General features: G+C 41.8%; 1 protein-coding gene across 4 annotated transcripts in view; it reads right to left on the bottom strand.

Annotated features, from left to right (window-relative positions):
• Positions 1-18,926, bottom strand: part of rab27b (RAB27B, member RAS oncogene family) — a 186,266-nt gene that overhangs the window by 35,012 nt on the left and 132,328 nt on the right. For all 4 annotated transcript variants that reach the window (XM_072252214.1, XM_072252212.1, XM_072252211.1 and 1 more), the window contains exon 2: positions 12,247-12,418. In XM_072252214.1, coding sequence (XP_072108315.1) covers positions 12,247-12,399 — 153 coding nt within the window. In that variant the 5' untranslated portion in view covers positions 12,400-12,418. The remainder of the gene's footprint in view (positions 1-12,246; positions 12,419-18,926) is intronic.

Here is an 18,926-nt window from a genome sequence, read left to right as displayed (position 1 = left end):
TTGATTGTGGGAAGGTGCATTTAGTTCACTGGAGTATTCTCTTTTTAATCCTTTTATTGTTCCCTCTATGACTTGATCTCTTCCCTTGGCTTCCTCGTCCACAACATCATGTGACAAATCTTCTATTTTCATTTCTCCACTGTGAATGACTCTTCATCTCATGTTCTTGATATTTATTGCCTATTTATTATTATTTGTTTGTTTATTTTTTTCTCTGCTCAAGCTGGTATGACCTGAACTACAGGCCTAGCCAAACACACTTACTTGTCAATTGCTGGGAACTTTTGGACTATTCTAGTGGTGTTTAGCATTGTGATTTTCTGAAGATTTACATAGATATTGTTGTGTAATCCTAATTGTTGAATGCTATTGTGTAGTACCTTTGAGATGACACCAGTTGTAGATATTACTATTAGGACAAAGTATTCATTATCATTATTACTTCTTTTTTCTTTCACTTTGTCTTTTGCAAGTTGGTGGTCTGCCCTGTTGGTGTGGACTTTCATTGATTCTGCTATGGTTATGGAGGTACATTATAAAATAGGTATAAAACAGGCCATAGTCAGCATGATTTCCTCAAGGGAAAATCTTTCCTGACAAAACTGTTGGAATTCTTTGAAGAAGTAACAAGCAGGATGGACAAAGGAGAATCAGTTGATGTTGTGTACTTGGATTTTCAGAAGGCCTTCGACAGGGTGCCACACATAAGGCTGCTTAACAAGCTATGAGCCCATGGTATTACAGGAAAGATCCTAGCATGGATAAAGCAGTGGCTGATTGGCAGGAGGCAAAGAGTCAGAGAAAGGAGCCTTTTCTGACTGGCTGCTGGTGATTAGTGTTGTTCCACAGGGGTCTGTGTTGGGACTGATTCTTTTTAGGTTATATGTCAATAATTTGAATGATAGCTTTGTTGCAAAGTTTGCCGGCAATATGAAGATGGGTGGAGGGGCAGGTAGTTTTGAGGAAGTAGAGAAGCTACAGAAGGACTTCGAAAGGTTTGGAAAATGGGCAAAGAAATGGCAGAAGGAATGCAACATCTTTGGTAGAAAAAGGGAAAAGGTTGACTATTTACTAAATGAAGAGAAGATACAAACAACTGAGGTGCAAAAGGACTTGGGAGTCCTTGTGCAGGATTCCTTAAAGGTTTATTTACAGGTTGAGTCTGTCGTGAAAAAGGCAAATAAAATATTTACATTCATTTCAAGAGGACTAGTATATAAAAGCAAGGAAGTCATGCTGAAACTTCAAAAAGTACTGATGAGGCCTCACTTGGAGTATTGTGAGCAGGTTAGGACTCGTTATCTTAGAAAAGATGTACTGAAACTGGTGAGAGTTCAAAGAAGGTTCATGGCTTGTCATACGAAGAACATCTGTTGGTTCTGGGCCTGTATTCCATAGAATTCAGTAGAATGACAGGTGACCTCATTGAAACCTATCAAATGATCAAAGGTCTGGATAGAGCCCAAAGACACACACTCAGCGATTCAGGAACAGCTTCTTCTCACCTGCCAACTGATTTCTGAATGGAGATTGAAACCATAAACACTATCTCACAACTATTTTATTTCTGTTTTTCCACTACTTATTATCGCATTGTACTGCTGCCACAAAGTTAACAAATTTCACGACATATACTAGTGATATTAAACCTGATTCTGAACCAGTCTGGCCATTCTCCTTTGACATCTTTCATTAACAAGGCATTAACTAGGTGTAGCATTAGCATACTATTCCACTGACCTAGGTTCAATTCTGATGTTGTCCGTGAGGAATTCATACATTCTCCCCATGACTTTTCTGGTTTTCTCCCACATTCCAAACAGGTACAGGTTAGTAAGTTAATTGTTCACATGGGTGTCGCTGGCTCTTTGGGCCTGAAGGACCTGTTACCGTGCTGAATCTAAGATTAGATAAGATTAGCTTTGAAAAGGGATCTAGTGCTTTTATATGAAGAATAAACTCTTCTCAGGCTTCCAGTCGGGTACAGGTATTGATTTTAGCCAATGTTTTGATGACAAACTCTGCCACCTTCATCGGGGTTGATGCCTGGGCATGTCTGGTCCGGTGGCATTTATACCACTGTCGTCCGTCCCTCCTGATTGGTTAGTCCTCATCCAATCAGGTTTCTGCTGTCCCACCTTGTTTACAATGGAATTCCAGTTCTTACTTAGAGCGAGATTTTCATCAGAATCAGAATCAGGTTTATTATCACCAGTATGAGACATGAAATTTGATAATTTAGCAGCAGCAGTTCAATACAATACATAATCTAGCAGAGACAGAAAAAAATAATAAATAAAATAAAAATAATAATAAATAAACAAGTAGACCAATTACGTATATTGAACAAATAAAAAAACATACAAAAACAGAAATACTGTATATTAAAAAAGAGTGAGGTAGTGTCCAAAGATTCAATATCTATTTAGAAATCAGATGACAGAGGGGAAGAAGCTGTTCCTGAAACGCTGAGTGTGTGCTTTCAGGCTTCTTTACCTCCTATCTGATGGTAACAGTGAGAAAAGGGCATGCCCTGGGTGCTGGAGGTCCTTAATAATGGACACTACCTTTCTGAGACACTGTTCCCTGATGATATCCTGGGTATTTTGCAGGCAAGTGCCCAAGATGGAGCTGACTAGATCTACAATCCTCTGCAGCTTCTTTCATCCTGTGCAGTAGCCCCTCCATACCAGACAGTGATGCAGTGCAGCCTGTCAGAATGCTCTCCACAGTACAACTAAAGAAGTTTTTGAGTGTATTTGTTGATATGCCAAATCTTTTCAAACTCCTAATAAAGTATATCTGCTGTCTTGCCTTCTTTATAACTACATCGATATGTTGGGACCAGGTTAGATGCTCAGAGATCTTGACACCCAGGAATTTGAAGCTGCTCAATCTCTCCACTTCTGATCCCTCTATGAGGATTGGTATGTGTTCCTTCGTCTTGCCCTTCCTGAAGTCCACAATCAGCTTTTTCATCTCTGTGACATCATTCCATTAGTTGGCATATCTCACTCTTGTATGCCGTCTTGTCACCACCTGAGATTCTATCAACAATGGTTGTATCATCAGCAAATTTATAGATGGTATTTGAGCTATGCTTAGCCACACAGTCATGTGTATATAGAGAATAGAGCAATGGGCTAAGCACACACCCCTGAGGTGCACCAGTGTTGATTGTCAGCGAGGAGGATCTGTTATCATCAATCTGCACAGGTTGTTGTCTTCCGGTTAGGAAGTCAAGGATCCAATTGCAGAGGGGCGTACAGAGGCCCAGGTTCTGCAACTTCTCAATCAGGATTGTGGGAATGATGGTATTAAATGCTGAGCTACAGTCGATGAGCTGCATCCTGATGTAAGTGCTTGTTTTGTCCAGGTGGTCTAAAGCCGTGTGCAGAGCCATTGAGATTGCATCTGCCGTTGACTTATTGTAGTGATAGGCAAATTGCAATGGGTCCAGGTCCTTGCTGAGGCAGGAGTTCAGTCTAGCCATGACCAACCTCTCAAAGCATTTCATCACTGTTGATATGAGTGTTACTGGGCAATAGTCATTAAGGCAGCCCACATTATTCTTCTCAGGCACTGGTACAATTGTTGCCTTTTTGAACCAAATGGGAACTTCCACCTGTAGCAGTGAGAGGTTCAAAATATCCTTGAATACTCCTGCTAGTTTGTTGGCACAGGTTTTCAGAGCCTTACCAGGTACTCCATTGGGACCTTCTGCCTTGCGAGGGTTCACTCTCTTCAAAGACAGCCTAACATTGGCCTCTGAGACAGAGATCACAGGGTCATCAGGTGCAGCAGGGATCTTCACAGCTGTAGTTGTGTTCCCCCTTTCAAAGAGTGCATAGAAGGCATTGAGATCATCTGGTAGTGAAGTATCACTGCCACTCATGCTATTGGGTTTCGCTTTGTAGGAAGCAATGTCTTGCAGACCCTGCCAGAGTTGCTATGAATCCAGTGTCACCTCCAACCTCGTTCGAAATTGCCTTTGTTAAAATTCTTTTCCTCTAGTTTTTACTTCAATGGTTTCCTTTACTAGGCAGTCCCAAAGGTCATTCATGCAGCACAGTAGTTTTGTGCCATTAAAGTCAATCCTATGGCCATTGTGAAGGCAATGTTCTGCTCCCGCCAGTTTCTCTGGGTAACCCAAATGGATACACCTCCTCTTCTCCTTGATGTGGGTTTCCACCGTGCATATTGTCTGGCTTTTGGGACTGCCTGGTGGAAGGCAGCCATTGAAATAAAACCAGTACATGGCTGAACGCGCGAGAAGAGTTTATTCTTCAAGACTAGCTTTATTTGGCACATATGCATTGAAACATCAAAACATGCAGTGAGATGCATCGTCTGCATCAAATCAAATCAGTGAGAATTGTACTAGACAGCCCACAAGTACTTCCATGCTCCTGCTGCCAACAGAGCTAACTAACCCCAACTGTACGTCTTTGGGGGGGAAATCCATCATCCAGAGGAAACCTATGCTGTTAAGGGGAGAAAGTTCAATCTCCTGACAGGCAGCAGTGGGAATTTGTCCCCGGTCTGTGATTACTTGATGCTGTAAAGGAAAGCGCTAACCGCTACAAGTCTAAAAGCGGAAGAGAAAATGTGGCAGAGGTGAACAGTAAAATGCAAAATCATAACGAGATAGATTGTGAGATCAAGAATTGATCTTATCATACTGGGGAGCCATTCAACAGCGAGATAACGATGGGATAGAAGCTGTCCTTGAGCCGAGTATTATATACTTCAAGGCTTTTGTATCTTCTGTCCACGGTTTTTTTCTCGTGGTTGGGGAATCAAAAACTAGATTAATATTGGTATTGGAATAGGTTTACGCATTTTTATTTACTTATTCATTTATTCATTCATTCATTTATTTAGATGTAGCACAGAATAGGTCCTTCCAGATCAATTCATTACACTGTGCATTGAGCTAGAATAAGGTAAAACAAGAACAGAATTCAGAATAAAGTGGAAACGTGCAGTGCAGGTAAACAATAAAGTGCAAAACCATAACAAGTTAGATTGTGAGGTCAAAAGTCCAACTTGTCATACAGCATCTGGAGTTGGTGCAGACCCCTCCCCAGTAATTGCTCGGCAGAAAACAAACGGTATTATATTTGACCAGGGGCGTTGTGGCGCAGTATTCAGTCTAGAGTTGGTGCTGCACCCCCCCCCCCCCCCACCCCCACCAGTGTTTGCTTGGCAGAAGACAAGCCCTGTTGTGGTTGTCTGCATATTTCTGTGACACGGGTCAGGACTTTTTTATTGCACGGCTGTATCTTAATGAAATCTTTATGCACTTGCTATCTCGTATGTGCTTTGTGCTGCGTGACTGTTGGTACTATGTTCTGCACCTGGGCCCGGAGTAAACACAGCCTCGTTTGGCTGTATTCGTGAGTATTCATTTATGGTAGAATGACAATTAAACGTTAATTCAATTGAAGAGGTCCAGCCAAGAGTATAACAACTGGGTTATTAATAATTAAAAGTTAATTTTCAGTGCAGGATTATAGCAGGGCAAATGCCTGTGCTAATATAAAGCTCACGTGGATTGTGAACAGAACAAACTTCATGCAGTGTGTAATGGTTGTGAATACCTTACAATAAAATTCACCATGGGTAACGTCAGATTTTTCATGGTTTTCCAGGTTTAGACATCTACACTACTTCACGTTCTCTTCTGGGAGCTTTATGTAAACTGGGACAGGAAAATGTCTCACTTTACATTCATATTTTAAAATAACCATACTGATGTACTTTAAGGTTGTTATAAGCCAAGGGAGTAATGAGGATAAGCTCCCACTATCTATTAAATGCTCCCAATGGAATGCATCTCAAATAGCCTCTGATAAGCAAGAGCAGCTCCCGGCCTTCATATGTGGTTTAGCTACTAAGCCCAATGGAACCATTTCTACTGACTGGAGAAGGGGGCAAAGGTGGGCTACTGGGGGCTTTAAAACCAGCTGCACCTTAAAACCACTGGCTTTGGGCAAATGGGGTTCATCGGCATATGGTTGGCAGCTCATTGAGGAGAGGGAAAACTCTGATCTCAAACCTCTGCTGCCTTGCAGCTGTACCCACTCACGGGAGTAAACCCCGACGAAGAACCTGGAGCTGGATCGCCTCAGGAAGTCCAATGTTGAGTCCAATGCTGAATGGCAACTTCTGTGATGCTGCTGGTGCCAAACTGTATGGGTCTCTGCCGTTTCCTTGAACTCATCAGCTGCGTGGAGAGGGGGAGCTGGCTGCATGGGCAACAGCTTGCTCTCCGTATCATCTTACCCTGGCTTGTGTATTGAATATAGAAGCAATAGTGGAGCTCATCCATCACAGCACCTCTCTCAAAACTGTTCTGAAATATTTGAGGCCATCTATGCGAAGAATTATGGGACAGCAAGATTTGCATTGCAAATTTGGGAAGGATGGAAGTTCTTCTATTACCATTTCTTAGGAATAACTAGACAAACTGTTATGACATTGATATAATCCATGTTCCACCAATGGGTAAAAGGGCCGCAGCTGATAGAGTCCTGAGCACCACAGACTATTTTATAAATGGAGGGAAAATTTTAAAAATCTGATGTGCAAAGGGGCTTGGGACTCCTTGTGCACAATTACCTACTGGTTAATTTGCAGGCTGAGTTGGTGGTGAGGAAGGCAAATGCAATGTTAGCATTCATTTCGAGTGGATTGGAATACAAAAGCAAGGATATAATGTTGAAGCTTTATAAGGTGCTGGTGCAGCCTCATTTAAGACCATAAGACCATAAGATACAGGAGCAGAAGTAGGCCATTCGGCCCATCGAGTCTGCTCCGCCATTCAATCATGGGCTGATCCAATTCTTCCAGTCATCCCCACTCCCCTGCCTTCTCCCCATACCCTTTGATGCCCTAGCTAATCAAGAACCTGTCTACCTCTGCCTTAAATGTACTCAATGACTTGGCCTCCACAGCTGCTCATGGCAACAAATTCCACAGATTTACCACCCACTGACTAAAGTAATTTCTCTACATCTCTGTTCTAAATGGACGTCCTTTAATCCTGAAGTCATGCCCTCTTGTCCTAGATTCCCCTACCATTGGAAATAACTGTGCCATATCTAACCTGATCAGGCCTTTTAACATTCGGAATGTTTCTATGAGATCCCCCCTCATTCTCCTGAACTCCAGGGAATACAGCCCAAGAGCATCCAGATGTTCCTCATACAGTAACCCTTTCATTCCTGGAATTATTCTTATGAATCTTCTGTGAATCCTCTCCAATGTCAGTATATCCTCTCTAAAATAAGGAGCCCAAACCGTACACAATACTCTAATTGTGGTCTCACGAGTGCCTTATAGAGCCTCAACGTCACATCCCTACTCTTATATTCTATACCTCTAGAAATGAATGCCAGCATTGCATTTGCCTTCTTCATAACCGACTCATTCTAGAGATTAACCTTTGGAGTATCTTGCATAAGGTCTCCCAAGTCCCGTTGTATCTCTGCATTTTTAATTCTCTCTCCATCTAAATAATAGTCTGCCCTTTTATTTCTTCCACCAAAGTGTACCCCATACACTTTCCAACATTGTATTTCATTTGCCACTTCTTTGCCCATTCCCCTAAACTATATAAGTCTCTCTGCAGGCTCTCTGTTTCCTCAACACTACCCACTCCTACACCTATCTTTGTATCATCGGCAAATCCCATAGTCCAAATCATTGACATACATCGTAAAAAGCAGCAGTCCCAACACCGACCCTTGCGGAACTCCACTGGTAACCAGCAGCCATCCAGAATAGGATTCCTTTATTCTCACTCTCTGTTTTCTGCCAATCAGCCAATATTCCACCCATGTTAGTAACTTCCCGGTAATTCCGTGGGTTCTTATCTTGCTCAGCAGCCTCAAGTGCGGCACCTTGTCAAAGGCCTTCTGAAAATCCGAGTACACCACATCTACTGCATCTCCTTTGTCTACCCTGCTTGTAATTTCCTCAAAAAATTGCAGCAGGTTAGTCAGGCGGGATCTTCCTTTCAGGAAAACATGATGGCTTTAGCCTCTTTTGTCAGATGCCTCCAGTTACTCCGTAATCTCATCCCTAACAATCAATTCCAACAACAATCCCAACCACTGATGTCAGGCTAACAGAAATACAGTTTCCTCCCTGCTGCCTCCCACCCTTCTTAAATAGCAGAGTAATATTTGCAATTTTCCAGTCATCTGGTACATTGACAGAATCCATCGATTCTTGAAAGTTCATTGTTGATGCCTTCGCAATCTCTCCAGCTACTCCCTTCAGAACCCAAGGGTGCATTCCATCAGGTCCAGGAGATTTATCCACCCTCAGACCATTAAGCTTCTCAGTCGTAATTTTCACTGCACATATTTCACTTCCCTGACACTCTTGAATGTCTGGTATACTGCAGATGTCTTCCACTGTGAACACTGATGCAAAATACGCATTCAGTTCCTCTGCCATCTCTGCATCTCTCATTACAATATCTCCAGCATCATTTTCTATTGGTCCTATATCTACCCTCGATTCTCTTTTACTACTTATATACTCCAAATATATTTGGAATATTGTGCATATTTTGTGGCCCATTATCTAAGAAAGGATGTGCTGACATTGGAGAGGGTTCAAAGGAGGTTCACAAAAAATGATTCTGGGATTGAAAAGCTTATCATATGAGGAGTGTTTGTTGGCTCTGGGCCTGTACTCACTGGAATTCAGAAGAATGAGGGGAATCTCATTGAAATATATCAAATACTGAAAGGCCTTGATAGAGTAGATTTGGAAATGTTTGCTATGGTGGGGGGTCTAAGACCAAAGTCTAAGACAGCCTCAGAAAAGAGGGACGTCCATTTAGAACAGAGATGAGAAGGAATTTCTTTAGCCAGAGAGTAGTGAATCTATGGAATATGTTGCCACATTGCAGTCATGGAGGCCAGGTCATTGGGTATATTTAAGGTGGAGGCTGACAGATTCTTCATTAGTCGGGGTACGAAGGGATACTGGAAGAAGGCAGGAGATTGGGGTTCAGAGGAAAATGGATCAGCCATGATGAAATGGCAGAACAGATATATTGGGTCAAATGGCGTAATTCCGCTCCTGTATCTTATGGTCTCATAATTTCTTTAACAACACAATATTTTTACCAGGTGCTAGACTGTCCAGTTAAGGGTAGCAATGTAGCATAAGTGACACTTTACAGCACCAGCTGCAAGATCAGGATTCAATTTCCAGCTGGAAAGAGTTTGTACATTCTCCCCATGATTGCATGGGTTTACTCCAAGTGCCGCAGCTTCCTCCCACAGTCCAAAGATGAAAGAATTAGGATTAGTAAGTTGTGGGCATGCTACGTTGGCGTTGGAAGCATGACAACGCTTGGGGACTGAAAGCAGCACATTTATCTAAGAAAAGATGTGCTAGCATTGGAGGGGGTTAGAGAGAGTTCATGAGAATGATTCTGGGAATGGAAAGGTTAACACAAGAAGAGCATTTGCTGGCTCTGGGCATGTGCTCATGGGAGTTCAGAAGAATGAGGAGTGACCTCTTTGAAAGCTTTCAAACATTGAGAGGCCTTGATAGAGTGGATGTGGAGAGGATGTTTCCTATCATGAGTGAATCTGGAACCAGAGGGCATAGACTCACGAACAGAGGGGTATCAATTTAAAACAGAGAGAAGGAGGAATTTCTTTATCCAGAGGATAGTGAATCTGTGGAATTCATTGCCGGTGATGGCTGTGGAGGCCAAATCATTGAGTATATTTAAAGAGAAGGTTGATAAGTTCTTGATTAGTCAGGGTGTCAAAGGTTATGGGGAGAAGGCAGGAGATTGGGGTTGAGAGGGATAATAAATCAACCATGATGGAATGGCTCAGCAGACTCGATGGCCTGAATGGTCTAATTGTCTTATGGTCTATTTCCAATAAGAATCTAACTACCAACTGTGGCCATTCACTGATTGTTAAGACTCTCATCTGTTTTCCTTTCTTGTCCAATTTTATAAGCAGTGAGTGTTGAATCATCTTTCTGTACACTGCTAATTATCAGAGAAAAACTGTATAAGCCATTCTGCCCACAATATTTTGCCAACCTTGTTAACTACTTTAAGAGTACTCTCACCCTTCCCTCCCACATAGCCTTTCCTAATTTCTTTCATCCACGTGCCTATCTAAGAGTTTTTTAAATGCCCCTTATGTACCTGTGTCTACCACCACCCCGGCAGCGTGCTCCACTGACATCCTCTGTGTAAATAAATCTATCTCCTACATTCCCTCTATGCTTTCCTCCCAACACTTTAAACTCATGCCCTCTCGTATTACCAAGTTCAGCCCTGGGAAAATGAATGTTATTTCTTATTTTAACTTAGAGTATTTTTTAAATGTATTGCAATGCTATGCTGCGCACAGCAACCAATTTCACAATTTCAGTGATAATAAACCAGATTCTGATTCCGATTCCGAGTCCCATCTGCTCCCTGTAGACCAGTTCAGTCAATGCCACCCCTTACCCATTTCACCTAACCGAAATAATGCTCTTCCTCTGCTTATCCAATAGAACATTAACCCGGCACAGTCGTGTAGCGGTCAGCATAACGCTTTATAAAATGAGTGTGTTCAATTCCCGCCACTGTCTGTGAGGGGCTTGTACATTTTGCTTGTGACAGCATGACTTCCTCCGGGTGCTCTAGTTTCCTCCCACATTCCAAAGACATACGGGTTAGTGTTAGTGAGGTGTGAGCACGCTATGTTAGTGCTGGAATCATGGTGACACTTGCAGGCTGCCCCCAGCACATCCTCAGTCTGTGTTGGTCATTAATGCAAACAACGCATATGATTCGATGTTTTGATGTACATATGACAAATAAAGATCATCTTTAATTTTATCTTTAACCCGGTTGAAAAACCTGATTGATTCTGTTTCCTCCATTTTTATAAGCAGTGGTTCTTGGACCACTTCTTAGTGTGGTTTTGATCTGTCCGTGTACTGTCTAATTAGTTGACAATCTTATAATAAAATCAAAATATAGCTTTTTTTTTTGTTATTTACTAATACAGCACAGAACAGACCCTTCCAGCCCAACGAGCTGCCTTGCACAGTTATGCACCTATTTAACCCTAGCTTAATCATGGGGCAATTTATAACGACCAATTAACCTACAAACCGGTAGGTCTTTGGACTGTGGGAGGAAATCAGTGCACCTGAAAGAAACTCATTTGCTTATGGAAAGATGTACAAACTCCTTACAGAGGATATTGGAATTGAACTCAGAACTTCGATGCCCTGAGCTGTAATAGCGTGATGTTAACCGTTACGCTACCATGACCCCTCAAGTATATTTAGTTGCATCTTCCTTCTTTAATCTAGATTTTGACATTTCAGGTTGAGTATTCCTTAACAGAAATTCCAAAATCAGAAAACATTCAAAATCCGAAATTTTGTTGAGATCACAAATGGAAAATTCCACAAGGTGCTGAAAAAGTTCCCAGGCATAAAGTGAAATGAAGGTCTCGATCGTGTATTGAAAGAGTGGATTCATCAGTGTCAGAGTGAACGCATGCCACATAATGGTATGCTGATCATGCAACAAGCAAACATCTATCATGGTGAAATGAAAATTGAAAGTAATTGTGGATGTTCAGCAGGGTGGTTGCAGAAATTTAAGAAAAGGCACGGCATTAATTTTTTTAAGATTTGTGGCGATAAACCGACTGCTGGTGATGAAGCACAGAGAAATTTAGTGATGAGTTTGCCAAGATCATTGCCGATGAGAGTCTAACACACTGAACAGCTGCATCAGTACATTCTGTATGTGTGATGAACAAGTGTAAGAGGAAGACTGCATACTGGTAGCACATAAATTCAGAGACAGAAATAATAGCGACCCCAAGCTATCTCATTATATAGTGCCCATTAAAAACTATTCACTCCCCTTGGAAGTATTCACGTTTTTTTTTGTTTCACAACATTGAATCACAGTGAATTTAATTTGGCTTTCTTTGACACTGATCAACAGAAAAAGACTTATCGTGCTAAAGTAAAAACAGGGCTTTACAAAGTGATCTAAATTAATCACAAATATAGAACACTTTGTAGAAATTTGTTTTCATGGGAGTGGGTGTGAATACTTTTTCTAGGCACTATATATTCCAAGAGCCAAAAAAATTCAAAATCGTTAACACTTCTGGTCCTAAGAATTTCAGATATTTGATTACACCTGGAACAGTGGGAAAATAAGCAATTACTTACCAGTCTCTTTTCCCGAAAGTCAATCCCAACTGTGGTGACAAACTTGGGGTTGAATTTATTGTCTGTGTACCGATAGAGAAAGGTGGTTTTGCCAACTCCTGTATCTCCAAGAGCTAGAAGCTTGATCAGATAATCGTAGTCCCCATCAGTCATAGTGCTAGCCTCGTTAATCCTGTAAAGAGGAAGTCGGAAAGTATTGGTGTTGATAAACAGAATACTTCAATGCAAGACAGCACATTCATTTTTTAGCATTCATCCTTATATTCATTAATAAATACGATGGATTAGATTCATAGGGACACATCAGGACCAATACGTTTTGGTCCAATTAAACAGCTGCCAAAATTAGCTGAAGCTCCATGGAAAGAGTTTTTAAAAAATGATGAACTACTGTCTGAGAAACAATTTCTGTATTTAAATAAAATAGAAAACAAATTAAAATGCTGCCAATACCTCTACAGTTCTGTAAAACTGTGTATCAGTTTCTAATAGTTATTGACAAAAGAATTCATTCGCCATGTTCTTTTGATTTTCTGTAAATGAACAAAATCAGTGCAGACACCTGGTGCAGATAATGGACTGCCTTCATACAATGCCTTTGCATCCTCTAAATCTTCATTTTCACTGTAACATTCAAGATGACATGGGGGAAGACTGAAGATTGGGGCTGGGAGGGAAAATGGATCACCATGATGGAATGGCAGGTGGGCCAGATGGGCTAATTCTGCTCCTATATCTTATGGTCTAACAGTCGAAGATTCAGGAATAGCTTCTTCTCCTCTACCATCAGATTTTTGAATCGATATAGGACCCATGAACACCACCTCACTGCCTTTTTTTCTCTTTTTGCACTATTTCTATAACTTAACTTTTTAAATATAAATATAGTAAATGTAATTCACGGTTTTTATTATTATTCATTGCAATGTACTGCTGCAATGCATAACAACAAAATTTCATGACATATGCTAGTGATATTAAACCCTATTCTGTTTCTGATTTTGATTCTGATTGTCAATACCTTTGTAATTCCTAACTTGTTGAAGTAGTGAAATCATTTCATTTTCACTCCTGGCCACATCTGCCATCTCCAAGCCTGAATGCTTGAAAACACAGTAAGCAAAACAGTTCTGAATTGCCTTGCTGCTTATTTCTCGCGAACAATCAACGGCAATAATCATTGCTTTTTCAGCACAAAGACACGTAGCTGAAGCTATTTAAAAACTGATCACTCTAAGCTTGGTGTAGTGTTTAACAGCCACACGCGTGCACGCAAGAAACGCTAATTAGAAACTATTCAGCACAGAGTGATGGATGCATGGATTGCCAGGGTAAGGCATACTGAGAACATGAGCTGTAGAGACCATGAAAGCGAGCCCACAGGTTGCGGAATCAGCTTAGTGTGAGTGAAGTAATCCATGCTGGTTAAGGAGCCTGATGGGTCAGGGGTAATAACTGTTCCTGAACCTGGTGGTGAGAGTCCTAAGGCTCCTGTACCAACTTGCTGATGGCAGCAGTGGAAAGAGAGCGTGCCTCGGTGGTGGGGGTCCCTGATGACGGATGCCACTTTCCTGTGCCAGTGCTCCTTGTAGATGTGATATTGCTGCAGGGTCTATTTTTACATACTTCTTTTGAACAAAGTTATAACATCAGTAGTTCTTCAATTGGCCTCAATTCCCTCAAAATAGCAGTATAACATTATTTCCCTCTCCGTGAACTATTCACATCTTAATTTCTTCATCCATTTTGCCCCCAAACTCTCTAAACCAGGCTTTTGACTGGTAGTGAGTTGCCATCCTGTCATCCACCCTTCATCTGCCTCGTTTTGGTCCCTTTCTCTTTTTGATCTCCTTGTGGTCACATACAATTGAGCACAACAGGAGCACATGAATCCTTGGGGGCATGAACTGCTATGTCGAGACTGAGGAGGCCCACCAGGAAATTTTACGCTGCTACCATATTACTAAATACACACAGTTCAGAGGGGTGCTGTGGTAGCGTTGCAGTTAGAGCGAACGCTGTCACAGCTCAGGGCGTTGGAGTTTGAAGTGCAGTTCCGTGTTTATACGCCCTCCCTGCGGAGCACGTGGGTTTCCTCCAGATGCTCTGGTTTCCTCCCACAGTCCAAAGACTGGTCGGATAGCAGGTCATTAATTAGCTGACCGTTGGTATAACGGCATTCGCACCAGACTTCAAGGCAAGTGGTCCAGGATTTGAATCTGGATGGCTCTTTGCACACTTTCATGCTGGGCTGGGTAACAATTATCCTGTGAGTATGAGGCTCTCCCCACTGGTCGGAGTGCCCATCGATATTGTGTATAGCTGTCTAGGTGATACACGAGACAGGGCAGTACGATATGGAGAGCAAGCTGTTGCACATGCAGTAGGCTCCCTTCTCCATGCAGCTGATAAATCCAAAGGAACAGAAAAGACTGATACAGTTTGGCACCAATGGCTTTGTAAGTGTTTCCCGTCAGTATTGAATTCAACATAGGGACTCCAGCTCTGGATTTTTCCTCTGGGTTTACTCCTGAAGCCTTCCCATGAGTGGGTATGGCAGCAAGGCAGTTGAAACAGTTCCACTGGGCTTGGTAGCTAAGCCTCACGTGAAGGCCAGGAGCTGGACATGGTTGTCAGAGGCTATTTGAGATGTGTCCCATTGAAAGTATTTAATAGATATTGGGAGCTTATCCCCACTAAACCCCCCCCCCCCCCAGCTATGACAACCTTAAGGTTGAGAAACTTATCCTCTGATTAGGTTAGGGTTAAATTGGTGGGTTGCTGGGTGGTGTGGCACATTGGACCGGAAGGATCTATTCTGCACTGCAAAAATAAATAAAAATAAATAATTAACTTACCTAGCAATGCATTGCTGACATCCATAGACTGCTTCAGCCTTCAACCTTCCACTTCAGTACAAAGTGAATTTACAGAAAACTCTGCTTTAAGTGCTGATGGGTCAGGATGGCATAATATTAGCAACACTCAGTGGGTTTAACATCTTGTGTGTTCAGAGATGCTCTTCTACATTACTGTCACAACACGTGGTTCTTTGAATTCCTGTCAGCTTGAACCAGTCTGGCCATTCTCCGCTGACCACTCTTATTAACAAGGTGTTTTTGCCCGAGAACTGCTGCTCACCAGATGTTTTTTTTGTTTTTCACACTATTGTCTGTGAACTCTAGTAACTGTTGTGTGTGAAAATCCCAGGAAATAAACAGTTTCTGAGATACTCAAATTACCCCATCTACGACCAACAATCATTCCACAGTCAAAGTCACTTAGATCACACTACTTCCCCGTTCTGATATTTGATCTGAACAACAGCTGAACCTCTTGACCATATTTACATACTTGTATGCATTGAGTTGCTGCACTTGGTTGGCTGAATAGATATTTGCATTAATGGACAGGTGTACAGGTGTACCTAATTAAGTAGCTACTGGGTATATATAAAGATTGTACTGTCAGCACAATATGCCAGTTTATCCACAGAATAAAACAAATCAGATTGATTTCAGAATTCCAGAGACCGAGATAGACTACACTTCACTTCACCCCACATGGCCGTGATTCTGTTGGAGTGTTCAAGTCAAGAGATCCAATCTGGTTCAATGAAGCATTGGAAATACCGCAGAAGAGATAGCACCAAAACTACTAAAAATCAAGTCCATGAGCCAGTCGTCATTAGAGGAACAGAGGTGGGGAGGGTCAGAAGCCTTAATTTCCTTGGCATTAACATATCAGAGGATCTGTCTTGGGAGCAGAACTTAAGTACCATCACAAAGATCTAAGATTCAAAATTCTTCAGTACAAGGGTGTAAAAGAGAACAAAACTTTTGTTATACCAGACCTGACACAACATAAAAAACACTATAAGCATAAAAAACACAATAAATATAAACCTAAAAGCAATCCTATGAAATACAGTGTACAAATAACCGTAGACAGCGCCTCTACTTCCTTAAAAGTTTGCAAAGGTTTGGCACGTCCTCAAAGCTTTAATAATCTAGTATAGATGCACAGTGGAGAATATCCTGACTGGTTGTATAATGGGCTGATATGGAAACACCAATGTCCAGGAACAGAAAAATCTACAGAGAGTGATGAATATAACCCATTCCATCACAGGAAAAGCCCTCCCATTACTGACTACATTTACATGAGGTGCTGCAAAAAGAAAGCAGCATCATTCATCAGCGACCCCTTACATCCAGACCAAGCTTCATTCTCTCTATTACTATTGGGCAGGAAGTACAGAAGTCTTAGTTCTTGCAGTTTCACTGTCACTTCACTTCACAAACCACACCTCTCTGCAGCCACTCCCTCGATATGGATTATCAGCCTGTATTCTGTAAAACTGTTTAATCCCCGATGTGCACTAATGGTCTGTATTCTATAACACTGTTTAATCCCCGATGTGTACTAATGGCCTGTATTCTGTAACACATTGAAACCCTAATGTGCACTGATGGCCTGCATTCCGTAACACTGTTTAATCCCCGATGTGCACTAACAGCCTGCTAGTGTCTTCCACAGTGAAGAATGATGCAAAATATTCATTTAGTGCATCTCCTTGGACCCCATTATTATTTCTCCAGCCTTATTTTCTAACAGTCCTATATTCACTCTCATCTCTCTTTTATTTCTTACGTACTTGAAAAAGCTTTTACTATCCACTGTGATATTGTTTGCTAACTTGCTTTCATATTCCATCTATTCCCTCCTAGTGATTCTTCTAGTTGCTCTCTGTAGGGTTTTAAAAGTTTTACAATCCTTGGTCTTCCCACTAAATTTTGCATTGTTGTATGCCCTCTCTTTTGCTTTTACATTAGCTTTGATTTCCCTTGTCAACTATGGCTGTACTATTTTGCCATTTGAGAATTCCTTTGCTTTTGGAATACATCTAACCTGCACCTTCCTCATTCTTACCACAAAATAAAGACACTGCTGCTCTGCTGTCATCCCTGCCAGCATCTCCTTCCAATTTACTTTGGCCAACTCCTCTCTCAGACCACTGTCATTTCCTTTACTTCACTGAAATACTGCTGTGCCAGGCTTTATTTTCTCCCTATCAAATTTCAAGTTGAACTCAATCATATTGTGATCACTGTTTCCTAAGGGTTTCTTTACCTTAAGCTCCCTAACCATCTTCAGTTCATCACGTAACACCCTATCTATTATAGCTGATCCCCTAGTAGATTCAATGACAAACTGCTCTAAAAAGCCACCTCGTAGGCATTGAACAAATTCACTTTTTTTGTGGTCCAATGCTAACTTAGTTTTCCCAGTCTACCTGCATGTTAAAATCTCCCTTGAATATCATAATATTGCCCTTTTGAAACACCCTTTCTATTTCCTATTACAAACTGTAGCCTAAGTTGAGGGAATTAAATGCAGCATCTCCAAGTTTGCGGATGACACGAAGCTGGGTGGCAGTGTTAGCTGTGAGGAGGATGCTAAGAGGATGCAGGGTGACTTGGATAGGTTGGGTGAGTGGGCAAATTCATGGCAGATGCAATTTAATGTGGATAAATGTGAAGTTATCCACTTTGGTGGCAAAAATAGGAAAACAGATTATTATCTGAATGGTGGCCGATTAGGAAAAGGGGAGGTGCAACGAGACCTGGGTGTCATTATAGACCAGTCATTGAAAGTGGGCATGCAGGTACAGCAGGCAGTGAAAAAGGCGAATGGTATGCTGGCATTTATAACGAGAGGATTTGAGTACAGGAGCAGGGAGGTACTACTACAGTTGTACAAGGCCTTGGTGAGACCACACCTGGAGTATTGTGTGCAGTTTTGGTCCCCTAATCTGAGGAAAGACATCCTTGCCATAGAGAGAGTACAGAGAAGGTTCACCAGATTGATTCCTGGGATGGCAGGACTTTCATGTGAAGAAAGACTGGATGAACTGGGCTTGTACTCGTTGGAATTTAGAAAATTGAGGGGGGATCTGATTGAAACATATAAGATCCTAAAGGGATTGGACAGGCTAGATGCAGGAAGATTGTTCCCGATGTTGGGAAGTCCAGAACGAGAGGTTACAGTTTGAGGATAGAGGGGAAGCCTTTTAGAACCGAGATTAGGAAAAACTTCTTCACACAGAGAGTGGTGAATCTGTGGAATTCTCTGCCACAGGAAACAGTTGAGGCCAGTTCATTGGCTATATTTAAGAGGGAGTTAGATATGGCCCTTGTGGCTATGGGGGTCAGGGGGTATGGAGGGAAGGCTGGGGCGGGGTTCTGAGTTGGATGATCAGCCATGATCATAATAAATGGCGGTGCAGGCTCGAAGGGCCAAATGACCTACTCCTGCACTTATTTTCTATGTTTCTATGTTTCTAAGTTCCAGCCACTGTTTGAAATATAAAAACATAAAATCATAGAAATCTACAGCACATTACAGGTGCTCTGGCCCACAATGTTGTGTCAATCATGTAACCTGCTCTAGAAACTGCCTAGAATTTCCCTACCGCATAGCCCTCTATTCTAAGTTCCATGTGCCTATCTAAGAGGTTCTTAAAAGAGCCTAGTGTATCCACCACCACCACTTTTGCTGGCAGTTTTTTCACGCACCCACCACCCTCTGTGTTTAAAACCTATCCCTGACATCCCTCTTGTACCTACTTCCAAGTACACTATGCCTCCTCATATTAGCCATTTCTGCCCTGGGAAAAA

This window comes from Mobula birostris, chromosome 3 (genome assembly GCF_030028105.1).
Source record: "Mobula birostris isolate sMobBir1 chromosome 3, sMobBir1.hap1, whole genome shotgun sequence".
In the NCBI taxonomy this organism is placed as follows: domain Eukaryota; kingdom Metazoa; phylum Chordata; class Chondrichthyes; order Myliobatiformes; family Myliobatidae; genus Mobula; species Mobula birostris.
This window is presented reverse-complemented; position numbering and strand designations above follow the sequence as displayed.